Below are 24,408 nucleotides of genomic sequence, written 5' to 3'. Positions count from 1 at the left end.
TAGGACATGACATTTCAAGAGGAAAATAGAACTGGGCTGTGAGTTTGATTTAGTAAAAAAACTGCCTGCGAATGTTGTAAGACAAAATATAATTAACGCTGGCGGGCTAGAGGCCAGTAGATACCTGGTGGATCTTTGTGCCCCGTTGTCGTCATGGGCTGGGCCTGTTAAAAACAAAACCAAGCCTGGGCAGTCTACAGCCCAGTTGAAACTTGCTCGACCTGAAAAAACAATATACCTGCTCCATAAATGAGAGAATTCTGCAAGTACAAACTGATAACTGGGAATATTGTTTTTTCATCGTGATAATAAGTGCATGCACTTGTTTCGAAAAATTTGGAGAGCTAGGAATTCGAACAACGGGTGCTTATGCTACCCATCAAATAAAAATCAGGTGCCTGAAAATTCATTTCGAAACAAATGATTCAGCTTTATATCCACGTCGCCCCTCAGCATGATGGTTGGAAGCAAATGCCAAGTTCATACCGAAAGATCGTTAACAACAATACCAACTTGCGGACGACAAGGTAGTACAAGTACCAATACCAAACTAACTTATAATCTTTTTACTCATGGCCCTAGTGTTTGTCTGGAAGAAAATCTTGCAGAGGACCAGCTCCCGCTCCTTCTCTTGCTCCAGGGCCCGAGGTGATACTGGTGCATCACCCAGTTGGTCCTCTGTTGGTCGAAGTTCTCGTTGGTGTGCAGCACCAGAACCTTTTTGCTGCTCGTCTGCCGGCCGTTGCCATCACTGGCGAGGTATTGCTGGTCTTGTGCCACATCGCATGCATGCCAACCTCCGACTGTATCTTGCGATGCGTCCATGTGCCCCTTTTGACAGCCCTGGAATTGCGCTGGAAGAAATGCTTGCTTGGGCCACTCAGAGTGATACATGCAGTATTGTGGAATACATGTTTTAGTGTATGTAGTTGGCATTTTCATAACATCTTTGGCATGTTGCAGTCACTTGTTTCACTTTTTATTAACTGTCAAATTGTAATTGCTTCACTAGGTCTGCATCTAAAAAGAAAAATAGAGCTATAAACAAAGGAATATGTTTGTGCAAGTAGACGGTCGATCGATGTCTTACCTGGAAGTTTCTCACGATGGGTGTAGCATAGGTCGTGCTCGTTTGTCGATGGTTGGTATGAACAAATCGATGAGAGGGTGAGATCTCGCACTGTCATCACTCACTTTGGCTTCAAGGTGCTCGATCAGCTCCTGATATGTGGGATCGAACTTGACACCAGCCAGCAGGACCAGCCAATCCTTCTTGGACTTGCATCGGTTAATTCCAATTATATGGTACTCAATGTATGATCAATCGACTATTTAAAGTGAATGATGAAAGATTTCAACAGATAAGTGGTACTCCATATTTGAAGTCCACAATACCCGAACACGCCGCCGGGATTCTTGTGTCATGTAACGCCCCGTGACCGATGTGCCAGGTGTCCTCCAGTTATTCGCTGTTGTTGCCTTGTCATTGCTTTCAATGCGGTTATGCCTCTAAGTCGTGCTTTGACACGTGGGAGATATAGCCACATCGAGGGCGTTACAAGTTGGTAATCAGAGCCTTCCCCGACCTTAGGAGCCCCCACTGCTTGATCGTTTTTAGCAGCCGTTGTTGAGTCTAGAAAATGTTTTGAGTCTTTTAGGAATTATATATCGGAGAGTTTAGGAATTCTTTTTACTCCCCAGTCCCTTCATCGCTCTGGTAAGGCATCTTGACGTAGAGTTTTGACTCTTCTCTTCTCAAATTTCACTAAAAAAATTTAGGATCACGCGGGTATCTTGGAATCGTTCCGATGGTTTTGTGACGAGAACATTGTTCTTGGTGCCTCCTATCATTTAGGGGTTGTGGCAGTGTCCCGGTGAGTTGAGCGAGATGTATCCCATAAGACCATATCAAGTTTACCCTTTTCGTTGTGGGTTTTCCAACAACTCCGTTCTAGCTTTGGTTGTAAGCATGCTCCCTCGAGATCTTGTTTCCCTTCGTTCATCCCATTCCATTCTTACTTTTCCTCTGGAGGCGTTATGACGTTGCTCTTTTCAGTCCATCATTTTATTTTGTCAAGATCATGCTTCTTTCTTTTGCTTATCCATTTAACCGGAGTGTTCTGTCCTTTGTGCTCAAGTTCTTTTCGCCTTATCAAGCCTTGCATCCCTTCTGGACCGAAGTGCTGCCCAAAGTTGTTCTTCCTTGTTCCTCTTTGCTAACGGAGTGCTTTCAACTTCATTTATCTCCGTTGTATTCTTTTCTCGGAATGGCATAACCTCTTCAAGGTTCATGGTTTCACTCGTTTGTCAAAGAAGCAACTTAGTTTTACCTCTTCTCTTTCTCTTTCGTTTTCCCTCCGGTGCCATTCTAGATCTCGGGACGAGATCCTGTCGTAGTGGTGGAGTGTTGTAACGCCCCGTGACCGATGTGCCAGGTGTCCTCCAATTATTCGCTGTTGTTGCCTTGTCATTGCTTTCAATGCGGTTATGCCTCTAAGTCGTTCTTCGACACGTGGGAGATATAGCCGCATCGAGGGCGTTACATGTCACCTCACGCACAACGTGTTGTCACGTCAATTCAATGTGTGGGCATGATGAATAATTTGACCGACGTATACTAGTACTGCTACTGTACTACTTACTAGTCATATTTAGTGTCACATTTTAACCATAGGTTTAACTAACAAGTACGCACTTGAAGCCTAATTGATATATATATATATATATACTATGCAGGTGAGTTAGGATGCACTTGATCCCAGAAAAGTATCTATCCTTCAAACCAGAGGAGTGCTTCGAACTAACAACAGTACATAATATTTAACAAAAGAGGGTCGTGCTACAGCAGCAGGATACATGGCTTGGTCTAGATATCAGTACGAATCAAGTTGTGCATATTTGCTGTTGGCATGAACCACATCACCACATGTCGGGTTTGCAAAATCCATCCATCGCATGGAAGCTTGATGCCTTCACAACACCACGACACCACAACAGCGACATGCATCTGTTGGTAAAAGTGTACAACACCGACACTCTTTTTGTTCCAAACTATACCAGCACACCAATTGTCAGTATTATACATCCTTTTGACACATTATCTGTCGGTAATACCTCACACGCTACCAACGTAATTTCTGTCGGCACATACAACCTTCAGTGGTAGAATGTGTGTCGGCAGTTCAACTCGATAGAAAATGTGTCGGCGTTTCTTATACCAGGCCCACATATTTCTTCCCTTCACGCGCCAGAGCCCAAAATACAAGTGCCAAGAGCCTCGCGCTCCCGAGGCCCAAAATCCAGATATTTTCCAAGCCCCCCTTCCTCACGCACACACATTGTCTACCTCACGGACAGACATACCTAACTAAAATCCCCACCTAGCCACCGCCGCCGCCACCTCCGTGCGCTCGGCCGATACGGTCGCGCCGCTGCCCCTCCCACCCCCGGTGTTGAATTCAGAAGCTCCTGTCAAATCTGCTGTGCCTCCCCACCATCCGCAGCTTGAGGTGCCGCTGGGCTATCTGCTCACCTGGCGGGCGTCACGCCCGCTGGTTCGCTCTCGTCGCCGCCTCTCCCAGCTCCGGCCATTTCTTCAGTAACTTACATCCAGCAGCCCATGGTATCGACCTCAACGACCGGCGACCCCCGTCTTGCCCCGCCTCTAAGTCCAGCAGCTGCAGCCTACAGGTAAGATTGAGCGTCCGTTTTTCCTTCTGTTTTCTTATGTTACTGCTTGTTTCCCTATGAATGTGAGCGCTTCGAGATCCGGCTGGTTCCATGATGATGAACTAAAACAGATCTGGTGATTCGTTAGAGTTTGGAGAATTTCAGAGGGTCAACAAATTCGTTTCTCGTTTTATAATTAGAAGTAAATTAAGTATTTAGTTAATTTCTCTGGGGAGATCCAGTATATATTTCACCCACACCAAGAAGAACTTGAACATTGCGAGTCATAATCTGGTGCCCATCGTACAGCTCATTATTCAACTTGGAAAGGTTCATTTGGTTTTTGTATTGAAATACGGTTTCTTGGTTTTCTGTATGAATGTTAAAGTTTGATTAAAACATATGGCCTTGCAGGAATTTAGTTCTACCATTGACCCCTCTCTATCGCACCACACACACCCCAATCTAAACTAGGTCACTGCTAATGACAGCTATATTCTTGATAACTGCTTATCTGAATTCTCTAGAATAAAAGTATGCAACACCCAATTGTTTGTTTTTAACATGGCTGTCCTTTTTGTGGTTCTGTGGTTCTGGTGCAAGTCCTACAAGCCTACAACAAGTTTATTTTCAATAGTCAGCTCATCAGTGACAATGTTTTTTCTTTCTTTTTGAAATTCTTTATTTTTAATTACTGTTAAATAAATTTGCTGCAGGTTGAGGAACTTGTCTACGACCCGCAGAGAGAAGACATATTTGTCAAAGAACATACATGTAAAACTGGAGTTTCTCCCACACTAAGCAGAGGCCCTAATTGTAAGTCACATGTACCATGCATCATGTTTTTTTAAGTAATGATGTGCATGTGATTAAATGTCAATTGACGACAAGTATAGGTTGAACTGAGTTCATTGTAGAAATAACTTGGGGTGCCTCATTTGCTCTGTTTTTGCAGAAACAACTTGATGCAGCAACTGGCATTTCCTCAAGCAAGCGAAAATGTGGAAACACCCTCAGAGATTGTAGCACAAAGATGGCGACGAGGAACTTCTAATTTAGATGACTTTTCGTATGTGATATTAGGTATTATGCTTGTGAACTTTTCCTGTGATATGACACTTCTAATGTGGTTTTATGTAAAAACAAATTGTTTACTTCACAGCTTCACTGCTATGTGTGCTATCAGAGATTGAATGTTATTTTATATTTGGAGAAAGGGCATTGTGTGCTTCACTGCTATATATTTGTGAACAATAGTGTCATGCTTGGTTCAGAAAGAAATATGATTAGAATGGGGAAAAGGGTCTAAAGTTTGAACTAAACACTATTGTTTTTCTTTCAAGTATCCTTTCCATTTTCTTGCCAGGTTTGATGCTTCACAACTTAACACATACTGTACAGTTTGTAATGTCACTATGAACATTGGATGCATCAGATTATCACAATACCTACTTTCCTTCAAATAATTAAGGGCACAATATGGTGATACTAAATCTGGGTTATGGAAGAACATTGAATATTTGGTTTCTATGTTTTTATGTGTAGCAGCACCTGATTATCATGCAGATAGTATCAAGTCTCGAGCCTTGATCATCGAATCTAGCAGAAAATGTATGGTTTAGTTTGCAAGCACATTCATGTGAATATTATTCCAGCAAGAATGACACCCAGTCTTGTGCTCGGCTGCTTGCTTTATTGAACGCTTTTGCTGCTGCTGCTTGCTACACATGAATGATTGCTGCTTGGTTGCTTGATGTTAGGTAGTATAGCATCTGGGAGGATCAATCGCTTGGGTCTGGAGGATCAGTTAAGCACATGAAAAAGGAGACGACAAATGGGGATGTATTATATCTTCTCATTTTTTGTCTTAATTCTATATTACATAGCATATTTTTATTTTATTATATATATACTTGTCGTATCCCCTAATTGCTGTTTTGGAAAATGTTGTATCCCATGTCCCCTAATGTGTATCGCCATGTCTCCATCCCCGTATGCATGCTTCTTAGCTTATATCTTGTGTGCTGCTGCTCTCTATGCGAGTGTTTTTCATGCATTTTTGTTCAAATTAATAAGCCGCAATACAAATGATCATAAGTTTCACTGTTTTTAAGTCGCGCGACTAGTCATCGATCGCACGGCCAGGTTTGACTCTAACCCCTCAACTAGTCGAGACTAGTCGATCGGCCATGCTCGACCTCGCAACCCGGGAACGACTCATCGTCTCGAAAACCTTGATAAGTCTGCATTTCCTACTAGCTATACTGAAGCTTGCTATCTATTTGAGATCAGCCACAATAAAAATTGACCAATATTTTTCAGGGTAGCATATTTATTCAGTACCACAAATTGGGATTACACTTGGCTCTTTATTTTAGAGAAACATAGGTGATGTAGCATCATACGTTCAGGTTCAGATTTTTAACCATAGCAGATTGTAATATATGCAAACCCCTATTGTATACTACACATTTTTTGTGGCATGCATGAACCGCAACATAATCCCAGTCTGTCCTACAAGTGCATATATGATTGTTTGTTATTTCTAGAACTGCTGCCAATCTGTTGCGTATCTTCTATTTCTTTCATTGATCTTTTGACTCAAGGGCGACTCACAATTTTGAATAAATTCTACTATTTCTAAGATTGCTGAAACATATCACTTCTTTTTTCAGTGACAAGAAACAGACAGTAGCAAGTCCCCAGGTTGACCGAATAATGTCCTCATGGTGCTGGCTTGGTGACCGAAGATTTGGTCTTTTTGATAATATTATATAGTGGTCGAGTGGTCAAACACTTGCCTCTTAGAAACATTGGCTATCATATTTTGCAATAGGCCACGACTTGTATGATGATACATGTATCTCCTTGATGGTTGTAGTTAACTTGAGTGAAGAAAACTTGTGAATCTTCTATATATGTTGAATGAATAGAAGAGCCCAATTGCTTGTGTATGTATTGCATAAATATGAATTGAATATTACGAATGTAAATTCATTCAAAATATGGTGCAGTTGCATTTCTATTGAAATGTAGAACCCTCACAGCAAATGTGTCGGCAGAAGTATTGAGCATTGCACAATCTGTTGGCATAACACACTGACAGACAAACTGTCGGCGAAGCAACGGACGTTGCACTATCTATCGGCATATCATACTTTCAGATGATCTGTCGGCATATAATAGTCTATCACTATAGAAATGTCCGTCACCGTAGACCTCACCAACACCGTCAGAATATCTGTGACAGAGATTTATCTGTCGGCAAATACCTTTCCCGGCAGGACTATAGGCGTCAGCTCCTTTCTATCGGCAAAGGTCTTTCCCGACACTAAATGTGTCGCCTTAGGTGACCTATGCCGACAAACTGTTTGACACCGCTTTGATTGTTGTGGTGTAGTGCTTTCACACACTTAAGATTACCTGGCAACAAGCTGTGTTGACGAATCTCTGGATATGGTGATTCATGAAACCCATGGTATGATGTGTAAACATAGTTCCCCCTGGCGAATGGAAGTTGCATAGCACGGTAATCATCGCCGGTGATATGATCGATGATTGGTTGGATGATCGGATAATTGAGACCGAGGAACATGGAGTGGTTGCCGAGGTTGTAAACTCGCCTCTAGTTGAATATGCCTGGCCCAACGGAGCTGGGATCTTTCTCGAACATGAAGCAATAGTAGCCATCAATGTCACAAATGCCCCAGGCATTGTACTGCATGTCGTATGATGTAATGGTTTGGTCAATTTGGTATATGTGAATGAGCATCAAATGACCACCGTCAGCTGAACAGGCGATAAACCACCACCCATCGGCTGGTATGATTCCAGGTCCTAGAATCATAAAGGCCAGCGCATCTGCGTCTGCGGCAACAATTCAAATTTGAGACCAAAAGGACAAAAATAAACAATCATGTTCAGAGTATGTGTGGAATTAAGATTATTATAACAGTGACACATATCATAGACAGAGAATTGCAATGCCGTGGTCATAATCATACCCCAAGTTAAAAGAATAAGCCAATGGCTTTCATATTCTAGCAATATGTCATGGTTCAAACATCATGTAACAATGAGAGGAAAATAGCTATGACATGGCCTACTCATATTCTACCATAGCACTTACTACTGTTTCTCATATCAACTCTAAGCAATAACAAGCGTTGTTATAAAAATCTTGGAAATGAGAGTAACATATAGCAATCATGAGGTTATGCTCATAATATCTATTCTAACAATCATTAGATGCCAATTGTTCTCATATCAACTCTAACAATACATGTGTGGTCATAAAAATCTAGAAAATGAGAGGAACATATAGCAATAATGTGGTTATAGACATATTGTCTATTCTAAATTTGTAACAATGAACATGCAATCGTATTCATAAGGTAAAGATGAGATGAGATAGAACAATTACAAGACGATAGAGTCCACCATTATAGGCAGCCAATCTGTGCGTCAACCGCGTAAACGATGCCATCGTGCACTATATCATTAGACAGAAATGTTGCCTCAACAGGATTGACGATGAGCCATAACCATGTATGGCAACCGGATTCCAGATAGACTAATCCCATGTTGAACAAGGCAATGAGATTTAATCCATGTAGTCTTCTGATGGTGTGGGCACTTCGCAGATTACAACTTTCAGCAAACAGAGGTCGAGCCAAAAGCTCGACGCGTCTCATGCGTACTAGGCCGGAGTGTCCGGCGGGCCGCGAGGCTCGATGGCGGCGGTATCCAATGATAGAAGGGTGATCTCTCGCTGGGTGTAGATATCCATGAGATCCCACGGACTACCGGATTGGTGGATGAGGATCATGAAGTTGGCCTTCATGCCCGCCCAGTAGTGGCCGTGCATGAAGGACAGGTGGACAGGTAGTGGTAGCATGTCGAGGGGCACCACGGCAACCTCCGTAGGATCGTCAAGTCGGTGTCTGGGCCACCTGCGAGGATCGGGCATCAGCATGCAGGGTGTCTTGAAAAGAGCCGTCCGGTTGCAGACGAGTAGACGGTAGAAAGACACCGAGAATGTGGCCAGACGGACGGTGCTGAGCATGTCCATACGATTACAGATCTGCTCCAAGAGAACATCGGGGAGGGAATTCCAATTGCGGCTCTGCGTGTCAGTCAGTTCTGCCATAGGGTATTTTAGGGCGCTGAGTGATTGGGGTTTTCGGTGCCTGCGAGCTAGCGGGGAAGTGGATTCGGGCGGGTGAGCGAAGAAGACGGCAAGTGTGGCCGAGCAGTGAGCGGGGGGATATGGCACGCGTGAGCTACCAAGGAAGATGGCGCGGGCGGGCGAGCAGTGAGCGGGGGGAAATGGTGTGCGACCGACGTTGGGGAAGAGAGGAGGAAGAAGAGTGAAAGGCGGGGAAGAAAGTGCATTAAATCTCAATTCTACTAGTACTACTACCAGGATATACCATCCTTCGGAGTGTAAAGAGTTAATGGAGGAGATAGGTGCGTAGGCGTATTTGTGGAAGCGTGCTCCACTGGCAAACATGATGGTAGTACTGGGTAAGGCTAACTTAGTAACACAAACACACTCGTTCGGCTTATTAATTAAGTTCCCCATTTGCTGCAGCGTGTATTGTCATTTCACTGTGAAGACTAGTTGAATAGTTCTCTCTGACCGAGATGGGGAATCATGGATCGTGAATACTTCCTATCTACAGTATCCCTATGCATGTATGCTCATCCTGTCCAATAAGATGAAACATTGGCCAAGGCACCCGGCGCCAATAATGTAGGAGTACTAGTACTACCTCCTTTCTGGTTTATATGGCTCAATTGAAAAATCTCATCAACCAAGGTCGATGATGAGTGGTGGAATAATATTTGTCGTTTGCAAAAACACTCAATTAATGCACTCATTTTACTCAAAAATTTATGTTTACCAATGCATTAGTTTTGTGTCAAACTTCGACCATCTACTCCCTCCATCCATGTGAATAAGGAGGGAAAAACAAGATAACTTAATGTTTATTTGCTACTCCCTTCATTCCTAAATATAGTCTTTTTAGACATTCAAATGGATTACAACATACGGATGTATGTATACATATTTTAGAGTGTAGGTTCACTAATTTTTCTTCGTACGTAGTCACTTGTTGAAATATCTAGAAAGACAAATACTCCGTGTTTGGGAACAGAGGGAGGCTTATACTCCGTATTTGGGAACAGAGGGAGTATCACCATATGGAGGGAATAGAGGAAGCTTGAAATATGAACATGTCAATGGGAGGGAGTAAAAGCCTCATGCATGTAACATGCAACACTTACATGTACACATGGACGCACGCAACACTCACGCACCCATGCGACACACAGCACACGACGCAACACACGCTCATGCTCAAGTGCTCAACCTACTCCCTATGTCTGTGAAAGATTGTACATTTAGAGATTTACACATTGACCAGGGAATAATTAACGCCCAAAAGTAGCAGACTTATGTGTGAATGTGACCATTGAGAGAAGAATATTAAATGATGGTTGGTGCATGCTGTAATTAAGGGTAGACATGTAGCCTATAGGTAGAACACAAGTTGGTGCATTAGTCAATCAATGTCGATTTAGATTAAAGGCTAAATGCATTGGAAGTGTAGATGTACACTCTTTGTTTTTTAGCTGATGTACACTCTTTGCTGGAAGACCAAGGGAGCACACGTGCATGCACTCACATACACAGCCAGGGTGGTTCGCGCGCAAGGGTTGGACTCCTATCGCGCCTGCATAAAGTTTTGCTTAACTGATATTCTTTGCTCTGCCAACTGACAGGTGGGACCCAGAACTAGGTGACAATTTAACCAGTCAAGAAAGTGCCACGTCGACTATGTGGCCGGTTAGTAGGTTGCAATACGGTGCTCTACGATGAGCTAGTGATCGTATAATCACCGCAAAACTATATATAGTGACCGTAAAGAGCGTATTGTTACATACATTGACCGCCAGTGTATTTTTCTCATTTCAAATTAAGCCAAATTAACCGGAAAGGACGCATCATGTACTAGTACTAGTACTGCTTTGATGTGTCCCGTCAACTCGCCGAACGAGGAGAAGCTTGCTTACTACGCCTCTCCCTCGCCAACGCGTGCAGTGGCTCGCAGGATGAGGAGAGGGTTTTGACTACAGCGCCCTCTCCCTCTCCCTCGCCCTCGCCTTCGTGGTGGACGTGCGGCAGTTCAATTGGTGTCACATTGCCAGAACCATATTGCACTATAGTATCATCATTGTTGGACCTTCCGACGAGGCGAAGAGTCAAGTGCAAGGTTCACACGAGTACGAACTATTGAACCTCCTGAAGAGGCAAAGAGCCAAGCGCAAGGTTTTATAGGATTTTTCGTCCTAGTAGGAGTATACTACAACTATAGCGAACGATGCTACTCTATGATGCCGCCATGTCACCTATATCCAAAGTTGTGCCACCTTTTTTTCTCAAAGAGCGTGTTGGAGCCCGTGCATCAACCACACAAGTTGCACGTACACATAACACATTTACTAGTAATAAATTCTAAAGGACAAATGCCAGTATGCCACACAAGTTCATCTCCAATTCATGTGATAAATTTGTGCACGACTAGTCTACATATATTCACAGCGCTACCATTCACAATTTACCATACTCCACTTACACGGTATAGATGGGCTACATGTCCTCCTCCAGGTTCCAGTCCCAGGTGTTCTTCATGGATGGCATGACCCATAGCGGTGGGCAACGGGAATCATTGTCGCAGCTTTCTAGTCTGGTTCCACACGATGGAGACTCATCCAAGCTGAAGTGGCATAAATCAGGGATAGCGTGTCCCAGGATGTCGTTCATCCGGCGGTGCGCACTGAAGACACAACCATGCTTCATAAACGGCAGGCCTTCAATGTCGTGCACGGAAGGTGGCATCCGCTTCACAATGGGGTAGTTGTCCCCAATGAAAAGCGAGTACTCTCCAAGAGTGTTCCTCGGCACCCACGTAGCATCACGGGGGTCGAACTCGGCGCCATTCATCTGGTACACACGACATCTCAAATCTAAACACATGGTGACATACATAGTCAAGGTCCATGAATAATAATGTTGTGCTCAAATATGGTGGTCAGTAATATGGTGCAGCAAATAGTACTACTCCGGTTTAGAGGAAGTAAAATAACCGGCTTATTATATATAACCACTCTTGGCTACATGGATGAGATAGTAAGACATGGAAAAACAAAAATGGAGGCAGCTAGTGGGTTCAAGTCTTCAAGGGCCTAGCTAGCTATACGCGTCCTCCAAGGTAAAAAGTACTAGTACTAGTAAGTAGTACAACAATGAAAGACAAGACGAGAGGGTTAAAAAAATATAATACTAAATGGAATACCTGGGTAGATGGTGACGGTCCAATCGTGGTAGATTGTGTGACCATGTTGCACATCAGTGGTACCATGGGGAACGACAACTAAGATAGTTGATCCCAATATGCCAAAGTCAGCTACAAGGTTCCAGGTTAGATCAAATCACGGATGCAAATGCACATCCAGGATCGGCAATCTTATTTTGATCGGGGGATGACTGGTCCCTGCAAAATAATGGAGTACCGTTAGGGATGCAAATGATGATTTGTGCATTCTGTTTGTAATCTCCCGCACCATAGGATGGCAACCAGATGAAACAAGTCCCCTGGCTTGTCACTGCGAAGATGTGGCGTAGATGGCGCATGGCGTCTTTGAACATGTAGGGGTACAAATATGTCGCGGACAACATGCGCCAGCCTCTGCCGTTACTGCCTCTTGCATCGATGGCAATCCTTATGTCAAACACCGCGATGAGATAGTAATCGTCGTAGCCGCATCGCTTTGTCGGCGGGTCTGCAATTGCTATCTTCCTCCATCTCATGTAGGCATCATCATATGCATTCAAGCCCAGCCAGTCCGGAAGGCCGATCCCAATAGTGGAGAAGTGGTCTACGGGAACCGTCTGCACTGTTGTGGATGTTGTGCAAAATGATGGTGTTATCCGGCCGGAGGTATGCAAGCCAATCTTCATTGGCACCGACCCAGACCTATATATAATACTGTGGGCAGCGGAGAAATTACGGGATGGAAATGGAATAACTAAGTACTACATGATCAAACTCCATGACTGACCTAATCATCGGGCAAAATCTGACTACCTCAACGTCGGCAATTCTAGCGGAGTCAACGTGCAACCATGGCCAGGGAGCGGTGGACTGTTCGGAGGATTGTCCCAGAGAAGAACCATCTCCTTGAGGACGCATGGAAGACCAACAAGCATGGCCTTTTCCTAAGCTTGTTTAAGCACTGTCTTGAAAAAGTTGGTGCAGGAAGCTCAGAGTCTTGCGCCGATGAGGACGTTGGAGCGGCGTGCGATTTCTCTGAGAGGATCATCATCCAAGGTCTCCAAGCCCCGACTAGGAGGAGAACCTCCTGGTGAATCCATGGGAGCAGCGACGAACTGCCTTCTCTTCGGGGGGAGGGGAACTGGCGAGGAGGAGATAAGAGCATAGTAACCGCAAGGTCTCGTCCCTTCCAACTGTAGCTCCTCGATCGTTCCTTAGCGAAGGAGTGAGTCTATTATTTACTACGTACTCATACTGTAGCAGTACTAGTACTACTTTCTCAACTAGTAGTGCAATGTACTGTATGTCTAGTATAGTGCACCAGTTTTGAATTCTTGAATCTCAGGGCCAATGAGCTACAGTTGGAAGTGGAGGGTAGTACCGTTCTCTAGAACCATCGCTGTACTATCAATGCAGGGAAAGTACACCTGCGTAGTGGGTACTCTCGGTGCTCTATTCAAGCGCGTAGCTGGCCTACTCAGCCGGTCCTCTCACGCACACACTAGCAGCCTATTTATCAGCGACGGTTACTGCGAGGGAAGAACATTTGAGTTATTTGATACAGCAAGACTAGGCTTTTCACTTCCATTTGTGGAGGTGTAATGGATCTCGTCGAACTTTGTTAGTAGTTCCTTGTTTATGAATGAGATGAGGCAAAGCTTTTGCCTCCATTTCAAAACATAAAAAATCATGTCAAGAGGAATTTCTTTTATAGAGCTGATAATGGAGTGAAGTCCATGTGTGCAACGCCACAAGCTACAGAGTAGTAGCATAATAGCACTTTACTTATAGAGCCATATTGCATAGTTCCCAATGTCGCGCCAGGATTTTCCGGCTCCTCGGACTTAATTGGGAGGCGCTAGTTTAAATATTCTACTAGTTGATGAGGAAGTTGCAAGCGAGGTGTGGCTAGGGCGAGCACGCGAGCCACGAGATGACGGGAAGGAAAACCCATTCATGTGGCTGCTACCTCTTGAGCATACGTTGGTTTTCCCTTGAAGAGGAAAGGGTGATGCAGCAAAGTAGCGTAAGTATTTCCCTCAGTTTTTGAGAACCAAGGTATCAATTCAGTAGGAGACAACGCACAAGTCACCTAGTACCTGCACAAACGCTATAAAGGGGTTGCCAATCCCTTCACGGTCACTCGCAAAAGTGAGATCTGATAGAGATAGTAAAGTAAATATTTTTGGTATTTTTGTTGTATAGATTGGAAAGTAAAGATTGCAAAATATTGAACAAGATGCGATGTAAATAAAAGAGATGCAATATAATAAGAAAGAGACCAGGGGGCAATAGGTTTTACTAGTGGCTTCTCTCAAGATAGCATGTATTATGGTGGGTGAACAAATTACTGCCGAGCAACTGATAGAAAAGTGCATAGTTATGAGAATATCTAGGCAATGATCATGAATATAGGCATCATGTCCGTGTCAAGTAGATCGAAACGATTCTGCATCTACTACTATTACTCCACACATCGACCGCTATCCAGCATGCATCTAGAGTATTAAGTTCATATGAACAGAGTAACGCTTTAAGAAAGATGACATGATGTAGAGGGATAAACTCAAACAATATGATATAAACCCCATCTTTTTATCCTCGATGGAAACAATACAATATGTGCCTTGCTACCCCTACTGTCACTGGCAAAGGACACCGCAAGATTGAACCCAAAGCTAATCACTTCTCCCATTGGAAGAAAGATCAATCTAGTAGGCCAAACTAAACCGATAATTTGAAGAGACTTGCAAAGATATCAAATCATGCATATAAGAATTCAGAGAAGAACCAAATAATATTCATAGATACTCTTGTTCATAAACCCATAATTTATCGGATCTCGGAAAACACACCACAAAAGAGTATTACATCGAATAGATCTCCAAGAACATCGAGGAGGACTTTGTATTGAGAATCAAAGAGAGAGAAGAAGCCATCTAGGTAATAACTATGGACCCAAAGGTCTGTGGTAAACTACTCACGCTTCATCGGAGAGGCTATGGTGTTGATGTAGAAGCCCTCCGTGATCAATCCCCCTCCAGCAGATCGTCGGAAAAGGCCCCAAGATGGGATCTCACGGGTACATAAGGTTGCAGTGGTGGAGAAGTGGTTTCGTGGCTCTCTGCGATCGATCTAGGGTATAAGAGTATATATAGGCAGAAGAAGTACGTCGGTGGAGCTACGTGGAGCCCACGAGGGTGGGGCGCGCCTACCCCCCTGGGTGCGCCCTCCTGCCTCTTGGCCGCCTCACGGAGTTCCAGACTACAGTCCAAGTCTTCTGGTTTGCTTTTGGTCCAAGAAATTTTATCGCGAAGGTTTCATTCCATTTGGATTCCGTTTGGTATTCCTTTTCTACAAAACTCTAAAATAGGCAGAAAAACAGAAACTGGCACTGGCACTGGGCCTCCGGTTAATAGGTTAGTCCCAAAATTAATATAAAAGAGCATATTAAATCCCACTAAACAACCAAAACATATAATATAATAGCATCGAACAATAAAAAATTATAGATACATTGGAGACGTATCAAGCTTCCCCAAGCTTAATTCATGTTCGTCCTCGAGTAGGTAAATGATAAAATAGAATTTTCAATGTGGAAAGCTACCTAACATAATTATCAATGTAATTTTCTTTATTGTGGCAGGAATGTTTAGATCCGAAAGATTCAAGACAAAATTTTAATATTGACATAAAAATAATAATACTTCAAGCATACTAATAAAGCAATCATGTCTTCTCAAAATAACATGGCCAAAGAAAGCTATCCCTACAAAATCATATAGTCTGGCTATGCTCTATCTTCATTGCACAAAATATTTAAATCATGCACAACCCGAATGAAAAGCCAAGCAATTGTTTCATACTTTTGATGTTCTCAAAAAAATTCAATCTTCACGCAATACATGAGCGTGAGCCATGAATATAGCACTATAGGTGGGATAGAATGGTGGTTGTGGAGAATACCAAATGGAGAAGATAGTCTCACATCAACTAGGCATATCAACGGGCTATGGAGATGCCCATCAATAGATATCAATGTGAGTGAGTAGGGATTGCCATGGAATGGATGCACTAGAGCTATAAGTATTTGAAAGCTCAAAAAGACACTAAGTGGGTGTGCATCCAACTCGCTTACTCACGAAGACCAAGGGCATTTTGAGGAAGCCCATCATTGGAATATACAAGCCAAGTTCTATAATGTAAAATTCCCACTAGTATATGAAAGTGACAAAATAGGAGACTCTCTATCATGAAGATCATGGTGCTACTTTGAAACACAAGTGTGGAAAACAGGATAGTAGCATTTCCCCTTCTATCTTCTTCACTCATTTTTCTATTTGGGCCTTTCTCTTTTTTAATGGCCTCTCTTTTTTCCTTTTTTTCGTCCGGAGTCTCATCCCGACTTGTGGGGGAATCATAGTCTCCATCATCCTTTCCTCACATAGGACAATGCTCTAATAATGATGATCATCACACTTCTATTTACTTACAACTCAAGAATTACAACTCGATACTGATGTCTACTACACAACCTTCTTCTTGTAGACATTGTTGGGCCTCCAAGTGCAGAGGTTTGTAGGACAGTAGCAAATTTCCCTCAAGTGGATGACCTAAGGTTTATCAATCCGTAGGAGGCGTAGGATGAATATGGTCTCTCTCAAGCAACCCTGCAACCAAATAACAAAGAGTCTCTTGTGTCCCCAACACACCCAATACAATGGTAATTGTATAGGTGCACTAGTTCGGCAAAGAGATGGTGATACAAGTGGTATATGGATAGTAGATAATGGTTTTTGTAATATGAAAATACAAAAACAGCAAGGTAACTAATGATAAAAGTGAGCACAAACGGTATTGCAATGCTAGGAAACAAGGCCTAGGGTTCATACTTTCACTAGTGCAAGTTCTCTCAACAATAATCACATAGTTGGATCATATAACTATCCCTCAGCATGCAACAAAGAGTCACTCCAAAGTCACTAATAGCGGAGAACAAACGAAGAGATTATGGTAGGGTACGAAACCACCTCAAAGTTATTCTTCCCAATCAATCCGTTGGGCTATTCCTATAAGTGTCACAAACAGCCCTAGAGTTCGTACTAGAATAACACCTTAAGACACAAATCAACCAAAACCCTAATGTCACCTAGATACTCGAATGTCACCTCAAGTATCCATGGGTATGATTATATGATATGCATCACACAATCTCAGATTCATCTATTCAACCAACACATAGAACCTCAAAGAGTGTGTGGGGATCCTGGATTAGGGGGTCTCCGGACAGCCGGACTATATCGATTGGCCGGACTGTTAGACTATGAAGATACAGGATTGAAGACTTCGTCTCGTGTCCAGATGGGACTCTACTTGGCGTGGAAGGCAAGCTAGGAAATACGGATATGTATATCTCCTCCTTTGTAACCGACCTTGTGTAACCCTAACCTCTCCGGTGTCTATATAAACCGGAGGGTTTTAGTCCATAGGACAACATACAATCATACTATAGGCTAGCTTCTAGGGTTTAGCCTCTCTGATCTCGTGGTAGATCTACTCTTGTACTACCCATATCATCAATATTAATCAAGCAGGACGTAGGGTTTTACCTCCATGAAGAGGGCCCAAACCTGGGTAAAACATTGTGTCCCCTGCCTCCTGTTACCATCCGGCCTAGACGCACAGTTCGGGACCCCCTACCCGAGATCCACCGGTTTTGACACCGACATTGGCGCTTTCATTGAGAGTTCCTCTGTGTCGTCGCCATTAGGCTTGATGTCTCCTACTATCATCGATAGCGATGCAGTTCAGGGTGAGCCTTTTCTTCCCGGACAGATCTTCGTGTTCGGCGGCTTTGCACTGCGAGCCAATTCACTTGGCCATCTAGAGCAGATCGAAAGTTACACCCCTGGCCACCAGGTCAGGTTTGGAAGCTTAAACTGCACGGCCGATGTCCGCGGAGACTTGATCTTCGACGGATTCGAGCCTCGGCCTTGTGCGTCACGCGGTCATGATGAGTACGATTTAGCTCTACCATCGGACAGTGTTCAGGAGATCTCACCGGCAGCCGCTCCGACCCTCAATTCGGAGCCAGTTGCGCCTTCCGCGGGCGGGTGGATGGACCCCGCCACGGAGGCCTTACCCTCAGTGGCGATCGAGCCGAACATCGACCTTACCTTGCACGAGAGCCGTGTTGTTAAACTGCCGGATCCTTCTCCGGCCATGGACTCCGAACCGCCTGTGCCCGTTCCTATCGAATCTGATTGGGCGCCGATCATGGATTTTACCTTCATGGATATTTTTCAGCACTCGCCCTTTGGCGACATACTGAACTCGTTAAGGTCTCTCTCCTTATCAGGAGGATCCTGGTCGAACTATGTCCGGCAGGAATGGGATGCGGACGATGAAGAAATTCATGACCCACCCACCACCCACTTAGTAGCCACTATCGATGACTTAACCGACATGCTCGACTTCGACTCCGAATACATCAACGGTATGGACGACGATGCGGGAGACGAAGAGGAACCACTGCCCACAGGGCACTGGACGTCCACCTCATCACATGACGTATACATGGTAGACACACCAAAGGAAAACGACGACGAGGAACGGAAGGACGCAACGAAGGGCTGTCCCCTCGAGAAGCAGTCAAAGCGGCGGCGTAAGCGCCGCCCCAAATCCCGCCTCGACAGAAATAATGATCATACAGACCCAGCGTTAGAGCAGGGCGAACCACTGCCGGACCACGGCAACACGGAGAATCAAACCGAACAAACCAACTCTGTCAAGGATAATAGTCCGGAGGACATAACACCGGACAGACACCCGGAGCAACAAAATGCCCATCAAAGGCTTGTTGCCACCGCGAGGAGTCTAAAAAGGCAGAAGCAAAGGCTCAAGGCGACACAAGACACACTCCAAATCAGATGGAGTAAAGTACTCAACACAGCAGCGAAGTATGGCGGTAATCGCCTCACCAAGAGCTACCCGAAGCGGAAGTTGCTACCTGAATTCGATGAGGAGGCCTTAGATCCCCCGCAACCAAAAATTAAAACGGCCACCCGGCCGGATAGACGACCTCACGGCCAACATGGAGCGGCAAGCAACGCCGCACAGAAGGCAATACGCGATCCACGCAAGTGCTCGCATCAAAAGGACGGAGCAACTAGATCCATCTATGGACCGCGCAAGCGCGCTCCAGCACACGATGCAACACACCAAACATCCGAACACCACGGCACACCCAGATACAGGGGTGCCACACACCCCCTATGTTTCACCGATGAGGTGCTGCACCATGAATTTCCAGAGGGATTCAAACCCGTAAACATAGAGGCATACGACGGAACTACACACCCTAGGGTCTGGATTGAGGACTATATCCTCCACATCCATATGGCTCGAGGAGACGATCTCCACTCCATTAAATACTTACCCCTCAAACTCAAAGGGCCAGCTCGGCACTGGCTTAAAAGCCCCCCCGAAAACTCCATTGGAAGCTGGGAAAAGCTCGAAGACGCTTTTCGGGCAAATTTTCAAGGGACTTATGTCCGACCTCCGGACGTGAACGATTTGAGTCATATAACTCAACAGCCCGGAGAGTCAGCCTGAAAGCTTTGGAATAGGTTTCTTACTAAAAAGAACCAAATAGTCGATTATTCGGACGCCGAAGCCTTGGCAGCTTTTAAGCATGGCGTCCGTGACGAATGGCTCGCCAGACACCTCGGCCAAGAAAAGCCGAGAACAATGGTAGCATTAACAAACCTCATGACCCACTTTTGCGCGGGTGAGGATAGCTGGCTAGCCAGATGCAGCACCAGCGACCCCAGTACATCCGAAGCTAGAGATGGAAACGGGAAATCACGGCGCAACAACAATAACAAACGCCGCAATAAAGAAGACAACACGAAGAGCACGACAGTAAAGGCCGGATTCAAAAGCTCTCGGCCAAGTCAGCAAAAGCCGCCCTCTAAAGGCGCCAGAGACGAACTGTCCAGCCTAAAGAAAATTCTGGACCAAGTATGTCAGATCCATAGCACCCTTGGTAAACCAGCTAATCATACCCACAGAGAATGTTGGGTCTTCAAGCAGTCCGACAAGCTCAACGCCGTACACAAGGGGGAGGATACACCAAGCGAAGACAAGGATGAGCCTCTCAAGAAAGACACTGGGGAACAAAAGAAGTTTCCACCAGAAGTCAAAACAGTCAATGTGTTACATGTGATCAAGGGAAGCAAAGCGGCACTCCCAGAAAGATATGCCCAAGGGCCTATCATCGCAAAATCCTGCCACTGGTCGTCTCAAACGATCACTTTCGACCATCGTGATTACTCAGCAAGTACCCGGCATGCAGGATGTGCTGCCCTGGTATTAGATCCAATAATTGACGGATACCACTTCACACGAGTCCTGATGGACGGTGGTAGCAGTTTAAACCTGATATACCAGGATACAATCCGCGAAATGGGGATAGACCCAATGAAAATCCTCCATAGCAACACTACCTTTAAAGGAGTAACGCCAGGCCCAGGGGCTCACTGCACGGGCTCCCTGCTACTAAAGGTTATATTCGGCTTCCTAACTTTCGTAGCGAACATTTAACCTTCCACATTGCTCCGTTCCAAAGTGGTTATCAAGCACTACTTGGACGCTAAGCTTTTGCTCGCTTTAATGCAATACCACATTACGCTTCCCTCATGCTCAAGATGCCCGGTCCACGTGGCATCATTACAGTGAACGGGAATATTGAGTGATCTTTGCGCGCCGAAAAGAATGTGACCGCCTTAGCAGCCGCACACTAAAAACGGCCTCACCAACTAAAGCATTTGATAGGTCGTCAAGACCACGGACACGGTTAGACAAGTCCGGTGCAACTACATGTAATTCATACCGGATTGAGGGCCACACCCCTATTACAAATACAAGGGGCTCAACGCGCGCAGACAAGTGGCAATTTTTACTCATTTTTAATTATACATGGTTTCTTTAAAAAACTACCTTTTTGCACGACAACTTTTTCACCAAAGTTCCTCTCTTTTACAGATGACCATCATGCTACACCCGTCCAGGATACGGCAAAACAGAGACACAGGCGCAGACGTGCAGTAGGGACCCGCTCCAAGGATTCTTTTTAGATTAAGACCATGCGTAAACCTTTTTTACTGTCTCTTGTTGATACACATCCCTCGAATTCTCAACACAATTGAGAAGGATGCCGACGTCTTGGCATGTGGCCACGTCAGAATAATGCACATACCTGGACATAAGGGGCTTCTTACAAAGGGCACTATTTAGGCCTGGTTTATACCATAAAGACCGAATACCTTAGGGAGTGTTCGGCGTCGCGAGTTTGGCCTTATATGCATCAGCTCCGAATCATTGTCTTTGGTCAAATGTTGGGTTTGCCCGGCTCCTGTGTTTTGGTGCCTTACGTTCCGCTTTATCGGCTAAGTCAGCACCAGGAGAACTACTGCGATTGTGCCCTGGTTCATCCGGACGAGCACCTCAGTAGAGAAAGTCGAAAACTGACTGTCATGATATAGCGTGAGACTGGTCAACCACTCGATGACCTATCGGAATGTTAGAATTCCTCCGCCTTAACAAAGGGCCGTTTTCCGGCCAGGCATGTACGCACCCCGAGATAGGGAGAGTGCGGAGCCACCAGGGGCTATCTAGTAGCCCCACTGTCAAACTCCTATGGCTAAGTGAAAGTGTTAAAGCATTATAGTCCGGTTGCCTCGTTCGCTGCGCTATCACCTCCTTAATAGGACCAAGACGTTGGGTTAAGTGTGAACACGCGTTTTTTGCGAGCACCTCCGCATTATATGCGTGGGGGTTGAAGCCGACGACTGCAATCTTTCAGGTTATATACATATATACATAAACGGCCGCACAGGAGGCATCATATTACTTTCCGGCAAAAGTATAAATACAGCCTTACTATATTTAATAAAAACATTGTGTTTACAATGGGAATACATGTCACTCAAACACAATATTCTTCGAGCACTAGGACTCTATCAAACGAGCACCCTCAAGAACCTCTTCAAAATAGTGCTCGACAGCTACTCGGGCTATGGCCGAACCTTGCGCCGCAACAGTGGTAGCATCCATCTCCGCCCAGTATGCCTTGACATGGGCAAAGGCCATCCGCGAGCCTTCTATGCACGCCGACCTCTTCATCGCGTTGATGCGCGACACCGCATCAAGGAACTGTTGCACTAAGCTGAAATAGCTGTTCGGCTTCAGCTTCTCCGGCCAAAAATGATTTACAACGGACCTCATGGTGAGTCCGGACAACCTATTAAGTTCGGACCATTCGGCTAGCTGATCAGTCAAGGGAAGCGGGCGCTCTGGAACGTTAAATTGCGACCAGAGCAGCTTGTCTACTTCATGATCTGACTGATCTCCAAAGTATTCAACCGCATCGATAGCGCTTGCCGCCAAGTCCATATATGCGTTTGCCGAACTCCACAGCCGATCCAGAGGGGCATACCATGGATCTCCGAACTTCCTCTGTAGCAGAAAGGGCTTCCCAGCCGCAATATCCCCAGCTTCGCGCAACTCTTCCTTCTTTGCCCTCATAGCAGAGCGAGTGTTTTTGGTCGCCATCGTGGCCTTCTCAAGGTCCGCTGCCTTCACTCGGTTCTCTTCTTCAAGGAACTGGCAACGGTCGGCAGTGCCTTCTAATTCTACGGCCATCTTGGCCATCTTTTCTTTGCTTTCGCAATGGGCGGCCTTCTCGGCTCTTAACTCTTTGGCCGCCTTCAAAGCAGCCGCTTTACTAACCCTCGCTTGTTCCTTGGCTCGAGCGAGTTCCGCCCGAAGGGTCTCCACGGTGGCAGCTCCGTCTGCAGTCACAACATATTAAAGATTCTGGCATCATGCTGCTCTTATTATGTGACATTCACCAGAAAACATTACTTACCATGTGATTCGTCAAGCTGCTTGTTAACAAGCTCGATGTCGGCGTCTGCCGCATCCAGTTGCCGCTTTAATTCGGCAAACTCACTAGTCCGGCTAGCCACCGGAGCTTCCACCACCTGCACATAAAGGCAGTCTTGTTATTGCCTGGGACTATGATCCTCTGTTCACTGCCATTCTCGACGACAACCAGAGTCTCAGGGGCTACTATCTACACAGGGCACACCTAACATGTGCGGTACTATCAAATATCATTTCACGTACCTCAAAGCCTGTCAGTAGACTCATAAAGGCTTCATGTAATCCGCTTTCGGCGGACGAAATTCTTTCCATCACCGTACCCATTAGCGTACGGTGTTCTTCTGAGATGGCCGCTCACTCCAACAGCTCCCTCAAAATGTTCGACCGCATACCAGACGGTGCCAGACTCTTTTGTTTGCTCCCTTTGAGAGCCGGACGCTGGGGACTTCGGGTGACTATGGGATTATCTTCTGGCCTCACCGGATCCGGAGAGGCCCTCCATGACGACACTTCGGGGTCACCCGCTTCTTGAGCGGAGGAGTCCGGGGGAGGCGTTTCGCTCTCCATCATCTCCGGAAGAAGATCCCCCGAAGACGAGCTCAGCTGAGAAGGGCAAAGACCCGAACTGCATGCTATATGCGGCGGTTATTTTCCTCAAAGGAAAGGTAGTATACCTTCACTATTAAAGTATTTTTTTTAATCACTTATGACTCGTTGGAGGGCTGATCCCCCCGCGGACTTTGTGCGGCAAGAGCACCCCCCGAGGCAGGACCCTCTGTTGGAGACTTCTTCTCTCGTTTGGAGGCCTCTGCTTCCGGATCCTCAGAAGTAGTCCTCTTCCTCCCTCGGTTATCCTCCTTTATGGAGGCGCTCATTCCCTCGGTTGGAACTGGCAGCGATGGGGGCCCGCTTTCGCTCATATTACTCCCCCCTGTATCTTCCTTCGAGGGCTCCGGGCAAGGTGCGAGCTCGAGCATCTTTTCCAGCACCAGATTTTCCAAACCCTCAGGGAGGGGGGCCGAACACCGAATCATCTTCGCTTTTGTTAGCCAGTCCTGGTCAAAGAGCGATTTCTCAGAGATGACATCACGATGAATAAAAGACGGTGTGTTCGGCTAGAGGATTACTTACTTGTTCGGCGGCGCGGTTACTGCTCAGGCCCACGTCCTCGGTAGTATCCGGACACTCTATTTGAGGTATGAAGAATGACTTGTACATTTCCTCATGTGTCAGGCCGAGGAAACTTTGAATAGCACGCGGTCCTTCTGGGTTGAACTCCCATAAGTGAAGGGGCCGGCGTTTGCAGGGCTGGACTCGACAAACCAGCATAACTTGCATTACCATAACCAAATTAAAATCTCCCTCGAAGAGATCTTGAATGCGGCTTTGCAGTATAAGCACGTCCTTGGCTGGACCCCAGCTCAGCCCTCTGCTAATCCATGACATCAGT

General features: G+C 45.4%; 1 protein-coding gene and 1 long non-coding RNA gene across 2 annotated transcripts in view; both read left to right on the top strand.

The window, feature by feature from the left end:
* Positions 1-3,297: 3,297 nt before the first annotated feature.
* On the top strand, positions 3,298-6,623 carry LOC125508227 (uncharacterized). Its single transcript, XR_007283277.2, has 5 exons — positions 3,298-3,690; positions 4,386-4,485; positions 4,625-4,752; positions 5,430-5,511; positions 6,345-6,623. It is a non-coding gene; the product is annotated as an uncharacterized LOC125508227 (long non-coding RNA).
* A 6,239-nt stretch (positions 6,624-12,862) lies between these two features.
* LOC125508228 (uncharacterized) overlaps positions 12,863-24,408 on the top strand; it is a 113,344-nt gene continuing 101,798 nt past the window's right edge. The window contains exon 1 of the mRNA XM_087523575.1: positions 12,863-13,067. Within this exon, the coding sequence (XP_087379701.1) occupies positions 12,863-13,067 (205 nt within the window). The remainder of the gene's footprint in view (positions 13,068-24,408) is intronic.

Source organism: Triticum urartu, chromosome 5A (genome assembly GCF_056163025.1).
Source record: "Triticum urartu cultivar PI428250 chromosome 5A, HENAU_Tu73, whole genome shotgun sequence".
In the NCBI taxonomy this organism is placed as follows: domain Eukaryota; kingdom Viridiplantae; phylum Streptophyta; class Magnoliopsida; order Poales; family Poaceae; genus Triticum; species Triticum urartu.
This window is presented reverse-complemented; position numbering and strand designations above follow the sequence as displayed.